The sequence below is a fragment of the Helianthus annuus genome, chromosome 1 (genome assembly GCF_002127325.2).
Source record: "Helianthus annuus cultivar XRQ/B chromosome 1, HanXRQr2.0-SUNRISE, whole genome shotgun sequence".
Lineage (NCBI taxonomy): Eukaryota > Viridiplantae > Streptophyta > Magnoliopsida > Asterales > Asteraceae > Helianthus > Helianthus annuus.
Window position 1 is genome coordinate 89,185,347 of NC_035433.2, and position 7,117 is coordinate 89,192,463.

The 7,117-nt window shown below is 34.7% G+C and overlaps 2 protein-coding genes across 2 annotated transcripts; one reads left to right on the top strand and one right to left on the bottom strand.

The window, feature by feature from the left end:
• On the top strand, positions 1-651 carry LOC110937855 (probable E3 ubiquitin-protein ligase LUL4). Its single transcript, XM_022180309.2, has one exon. It carries the CDS (start codon positions 1-3, stop codon positions 649-651), a length of 651 nt encoding a protein of 216 aa, XP_022036001.1.
• A 1,478-nt stretch (positions 652-2,129) lies between these two features.
• LOC110871702 (protein XRI1) lies at positions 2,130-5,798 on the bottom strand. Its single transcript, XM_022120419.2, has 10 exons — positions 5,615-5,798; positions 5,475-5,519; positions 4,688-4,734; positions 4,462-4,584; positions 4,251-4,387; positions 3,730-3,793; positions 3,548-3,653; positions 3,422-3,462; positions 3,254-3,337; positions 2,130-2,705 (listed from the first exon to the last, which is right to left on the bottom strand). Exons 2-10 carry the CDS (start codon positions 5,501-5,503, stop codon positions 2,431-2,433), a joined length of 906 nt encoding a protein of 301 aa, XP_021976111.1. The 5' UTR covers positions 5,504-5,519; positions 5,615-5,798; the 3' UTR covers positions 2,130-2,430.
• Positions 5,799-7,117: the final 1,319 nt, after the last annotated feature.

The following is a 7,117-nucleotide window of genomic DNA, read 5'->3' on the forward strand; positions in this document are numbered from 1 at the left end:
ATGGAAGAAGACAAACAAACAGACCCCGAAAGGAAAATAGAGCGTAACATTGTCGAAATGCTACGAGATGATCAAGCGTCCGGATCAAAGAAAAATTGGAAGGTGTTTCGCGACAAACTACGTCTCAAACGCACTGGAAAAGCGTGGACGTCATCTGTTAGGGTGCCTACGTCGGATATGCCTATCCAAAATAATAATAAGAGCAAAATGATGACAAGACGCGGGTCCTGGAGGTATCAAAGCGACGAGAGCAACGAGTCTGATGAAATGGCTCAACAAAGCGTTAGGTTACTTCCGTTAGAAACGGACCCTGAACATGAAGAAACGAGTAATGAGCAACAACAAGCGGCGGGTGAAGGGGACCAGGTTATGTCATTGATGGCTTTGTTGAGTACGGATGGCTCTAATTACCAAGAAGATGAAGCGGAACAACATGTGGAACAACAGGCCGAACAACCATTAGAACAACATGAAGAAGAGGCTAGTGGCGACTGCAACGCGTGTAGCGGTTGCAATGGAAAGGTTAAGGGCGCGGCATTAGGTCCTTGTGGACATATGTTTTGCAAGCAGTGTACAAAGGAGCTTCATGTTGCTAAAGGTAATTGTCCAACTTGCAATGATTATATTTTAGAGATTCTTGATATTTTTTGATTTTGCTCTCTTAACATTTGTTGTTGATTCATGCATTTTATTTATTTATTTTGTTCATTATTTGTGCTTTATTTGATTTTGTAAAATAACTTTACTAAATAATATATAATATATGATGATGTTAATTGAAAAAAAAAGGGTTAAGAGACATTTTGTGATATTTGTATTACCTTTTTAAGGTTAGTAAAACTTGAGAACGAGGCACCTCGGCTCAGCTTGACTTCCTTTAGCCTTTTTATTTAGGATGTTACTAGGGTTGTAAATGAGTCGAGCCAGGATGGTCTCGAGCACTTGTTCAAAATTCAAAGAGGCAGCTCGGCTCAGCTTGAGCTCGAGATAGAAGTTAAACAAGCCTAAGAACGAGCCAACGAGCCGAGCTCGGCTCGGCTCGGCTCAGTTACAAAATGAGCCTGCTCGGCTCAAGTCGTTTCAAATTGAGTCTTTTAGCTAGATGTTTTCAAGCTTTAGTCGAGCAAGCTACAAGCTTAACTATGAGCCGCGAGTTTTTGAACAGCCCTACCTACCTCTGTACAAAACTCTTCATACAATACCATACACCCGAGTATAAAAACACCATTTGGGCATCTGTTAATATTTTGGGCTTGGTCCCTTATTGAACTGGTTCTTGGCCCGGTCCAAGTGAGTTAATGTTTTGGGCTTAGTCCTTTTTGGGCCCAAACTTTAGGCCCTGCAAATCTAACCCAAAACATTTAAGAAAACCTTGTCTCTCGTAACTTTTATGGCGTGATATGATAATTTAAAGTACCAAAATGAAGGCTGGCTTTTTCATATATCCATATACCAGTCAACCCTAACCTTTTTCTTTTTTTAATAATAAAATGAACATTAACTTCACATGGCACATAAAAGTAGGTATGGAACTTCACATGGAGTTAAATGCTTAAATCCAGTCCCTTTTACTTTCTTTTTTAACCCTATAAATAAAGCTGACCACCAGTCAACAAAAAAAAAAAAAAAAACAAAGCAAGAATTCCCATCTCAATGCACCTTTAAGAAAATCATTTAAAGTCATTTTAACAACTAAATTAGAGCTACCAGTGGCCGATTCGGCCTAGAATCTGGGTCAGTGGCGTCACTCGAATGTCAGATACACGTAATTACCACAAAAAAGTTCGCTATGTGGGTCTGCTAATGTGAACAACTATGCGGTTAATATCGGTGTTATATCGGTTATTGGTCCCCATATAAAACATCGGTATCGATATTATTGGCGATATTGACCAATATAACCGATATTTGACCGATATATCATTGAATTGTTAGTGTTAAATTGTTGTATGCATGATATTAAAATTACCAATATCCCACCAATTTCTCACCAAGATAACCTATCTCTCAAATATCGGTCCTTGACCGATATCTCTGATATTTTACCGCATTAAGTGCATAGGTGAACAACAATAACCAAATAACAAGAAAACAGAAAACACGAAAAAAAAAACAGATAACAACAAAACAAGAAGAAACAATTGTAATTTATATAAGTTGAAATGAAATTAATTGAGCAAATTAGCATTGTCAAAAGTTCTTGAAAAAAAAAAAGAAATGGTAGAAGAAGGATCTTTAACACAAAAAGATCCTAAGAGATTCCAGTCAACTCAACTCAGGGATAGAAACAGGAATCTACCACCCTAAAGGGACTCCATGAACATACAAACACTTGCACTTGTGATCCACAACATTCTTTCTTTCTTTATCTCCTTTTATAATTAAAGTCCTATGCCAAATACGCGAAAGAAAAAATAAGCGCTTATCTGGTCATCCTTTTGTTCTCATGATTGTGATGCTGCCTTTCCCGCCTTCTGTCCGGATTTTTGTTTTACCAACAATAGGTTTCCCCGAGAATGCAGACGTAGGGTATGCCATTGTAGGATCTTCGTAAGCTTTCTTGGATTTTGATGGCGGTGGGGTCAGGATCTTTTGGTTTATGTCTTTTAGAGTAATCGCACCTTCGCCACACGGTTTTACAAAAGCAAATGGAGAAACCACTGATGATGTCATCTTTGTTGGTGTTTTGATGAACGATTTTTTCCCTGTGTATTGAAGAATTATAGGATTAGACATAAATATTATGGTCGTAAGATAAGATATAAATCAAGAGAAACAATTAGGGCTGCAATTGCAAACGAACTGAACGATGTTCGTGTTCGTTCATTTAATAAATAAACATGAACAGAGGCTGCATTCGTTCATTTATGTTCGCGAATGTTCGGTAGCATATTCGTTTATGTTCAATAACATTACTGTTTGGTAACATTACTGTTTTCAGTTTTTATATTTTATTTAAATACTTCAAAATTCTGACAAATAAAATATTTATCAAGTATCAGTGTATTATATATTCTATCCATGTACACTTGTTTGTTTTCATTTGTGTTCATGAACATTAGTTGTGTTCATTAACTTTTGTTTGCGTTCGTTACCTAAAATTAACAAACAAACACGAGCAGAAAATCTCGTTCGGTAAGTGTTCATGAACACATGTATTTCCTTAACAAACGAACACGAACAAGGCGTTCAGTTCGTTTGCAGCCCTAGAAACAATGGGTGTGTTGTTTTAGGGAGTGTTTGGATATAATACCTTTGAAAATGATGTTTTGACGAGTAGGCGTGTGGTGTTCTTGAACCATATTACCTTGATTCTTGGGTTGTGAATTACCTGAATCTAATATAACAATTAAACATAGAATATTTAGATAAAAAATCAAACAAACTAGACACAATATTAAACGATCAAATGTGCAAGTACCCGTAAGATGCATCCGGATATCAGATGTTCCAGATATATCCCTATATTCAAAACATTAGACTCACTTATGTACGTGGATGAAGATGTCAAAACTCGTATTATAACATAAGTTCAAAATAAACATACATATCATCGAGGCTAAAATGCATCCCCGAGTCATTTACAAGGCAATCGGCCAACCACTCTTCTGATGCTTTATCCAAACCGTCATATCCAGATACAGACGTGTCATCTGGAAATACAATTTGTAAGTTACAATTTAACTAAATAAACATTCTTACATCATTACAAATTGTCGAGGATCGAACCAGCAAATCCAGACACCCATTGTGCCATGTCGGCGAATGCACCATCCAACGAGTCTACCTTCTCCTAAACAAAATTAGCCAAATAAGGAGCGATAAGCTTAAGCAATAATGAGTCAAGCTTGAACACAAAAAACGAGCTCAAAATGTACAACAGCCCATGTAAGCGTCATTACAAATGTAAACTTTCGGGCTGCAAACAAATCAAACTTATATCAAGTTACTCAAGCTTAAACTTGAGCTCATTCAACTCAAACAATATCAAGCTTGCTTAATTAAGATTGCTTTATTAGTAGCATTTTTGAGCTATTCGAACTTGAATCTTCCTCAATCCGAGCTCAAGCTTGAATCATGAACGCTCATTGAGCTATCAAATCAAGCTCAAGCTTTGTCGATTTTGAGATCGAGCTCAAATCTTTTGCAACCCTAGGTTAAGCATGTTATATATAACTTCTGGATGATCAAATTACAATCATTATAATAATGATAATAATAATAATAATATGCAGGCCTCGTACACAAACCTTAGACTTTAAAAAGCTGGATGAAAGAACCTCATCGCAAAGTGGAAGTACATCTGCATCCAAACCTTCATCATCAAAGTGCAGCATTCGTCGTCTCTTTGATTGGGAACATATCTCCATTTCCTTACTTCCGATTTCTGTTTAAACATTTGCGTCAGACTAACACAACTAAAACATAAATACATCCCCTGTAACAAAACAACAGAATTACCGTTGCTGGTAACTTGATAGCCCAAATCCCCACACGACTTCACTGGGGTGGTTGTTTCATCAAACACGTAAGAAAGATCATCATCGTTTTCTCGCACATCGTTCCACAGGCTGTTAGATACATCTGTTTACAAATCCATTTTCACCGAATCGACATTAATCATCCGCCTAAATATAATCTGATGAGCAGAAGTTCATAAAACTATAAAAGAGATCGCGTGTCTTACCTAGTTGTAACGCGTAATCTTCGTCTTTCCAATCCCACATTTCCTCACTACAATTCAGATAAACAAAATCCATTAACCAACATTATACTACATAGTGTGTAAGCAAGCATTTGATATAGACACAACCACAAGGTAACAAATCATTACCCCATGGTGGAAATGTATTTGATTACGGACATAATAAGGCAATTAATTCCTCGATTTACATCATAAAGTTGCATAATATGTACATCAAAACACAATGCATACACTTACTACAGAATCTACAATCAAAACAAACATAAACCTAAATTAAAATCCAAAAAAAAAAAATAAAATTAAAACAAACCTTAAATGTTAAATCATAATCTCACATTGAAATCACTCAATTAGCAACCAAATCATGTAGAAAACTAAATGAATCAAGTATTAAATTATGCAAATTACTCCAACCAATTAAAAGTTGACCAAACCACAATCATTAATGCCGACTTTAATATTATAAAAAAAGACGATCTATCTCTTAATATCTCTCAACACATCTCAAATCAAAAAAAAAAAAAAAAACTCAAAAATCAGTGAAAAAACTTGTTAAATTCCACTAAAACCAAATCAAATCTGACTTAATTTCAAATCTCCATTACAACTAAATTAAACCTCTAAAACTCGTCATGAACGGAATCGCAACTGCTAAACACCTAAAACGAGTAAAACTACAACAAAATTGAAGCAATCGATCTACATTTTCAAACGAAATACATCAAATAGAGCATGAAATAAGTGAAGAACGAAGAATTAGCAGACATACGTGTTGTTGTTGTTGTTACCGTGCTCCATCTGTAGAGGATGAAATCTGCAACAAGTGAAACAAAATCAAGCAAAAACAGATCAGAAGTGTTGTTAGTGGATATTTTATGATAATCGGAAGTAGCCGTTGATAGAGCATACAAGTGGAAATGTGAGGAAGATGAAGAATAATTGTATCGAGATATGTGAAAACCGCCGATTGATTGATTGTTGTTATTTGTTGTTAAGGAGGAGAAAACACACACACAGCATTTGTGATGAGTGTGTGTTTTGGAGTGTGTGAGTGAGTGGGCTTTGGATTTGGGGCTATTTATGAGTGAATTTTGGTGTTTATGGGAGGCTGCTGAGGGCTTGAGGAGGAACTTTTTTCTTTTTTTTTTTGGCTTTTCTTTTCTTTTCTTTTCTTTTTTCTCCCAACGGATAATAAATTCTTTCTTTATTATAATATAGCGTAAATTACGATTTTGGCCCATGTGATTACATCACTTTTACCCTTTTAGCCTAAATTTTTTTTTTTAACATATGAGCCATCAATGTCTTTTTTTTCTAACTCTTTTGGCCCCTAACACAAACCCTATCCATTAAATGTTAGGGGACAAAAGTGTTAGAGCCCAAAAAGGTTAGAAAAAAAGACGTTGGGGACTCAGATGTTAAAAATTATTTTTTGGACTAAAAGGGTAAAAGTGATATAACCACATAGGCCAAAACTGTAATTTACTCTATAATATATTATAAATTAAGTTAAATGTCATGTGGTTTGGACCATTTTGTCAGTTTAGTCCAAAGGTTTCATTTTTCGTCTGTGGGTCTAAAAAGGTTTCACCGTTGCCATTTTAGTGCACTGGGTTAACTTTATTCATTTTTTCTGTTAACAAGAAGGGCAATTCAGTCATTTTATATGGCCGAATTGTCCTTCTAGTTAACAGAATTACATATAAAATGATCGAATTGCCCTTCTCGTTAACAGAAAAAATGGATAAAGTTAACCCGGTAGACTAAAATGACAATGGTGAAACATTTTTAGACCCGCAAGCGAAAAATGAAACATTTAGACTAAACTGACAAAATAACCTAAACCACAGGGACTAAAATGACATTTAACTCTTATAAATTAGAAGGACATTAAAATTAAAACCTTTTTATCTATCACTTCTTTATAATATAGAGAAAAAAATAGAGAACATAACTTAAAACTACTACATTGGATTCTCTATAATAGATAATACTTTAGAGAAAACTAAAGTACGTCTCTATATTTTGTTGTAAGTGCATAAGAAAGAGAAAAAATAATAAATTAAGTGTTTGTGAGTATCTCAAATATAGAGAGTTGGCTGTGGTAGGTTTTTGAAAAAATATACGAATTTAAAAAAAAAAAGTGTGTTTTTTAATTATATTAGAGCATTCACATTGGAACCTCTAACTCCGTCTATAAAATTTAATTAAAAAACACATTTTTTTTTCTAAGTTATATTTGTTTTCAAAAACCTACCACATCCAACCCTCTATCTTACTCACAAACACTTATTTTATTATTTTTTTTTCTTTTTTTCTTATACACTCACAATAAAAATATAAAGGCCTGGATACGAGCCTCTGAATATAGAGATGTACTTTAGTATCTATATAATTTTCTCTATTATAGAA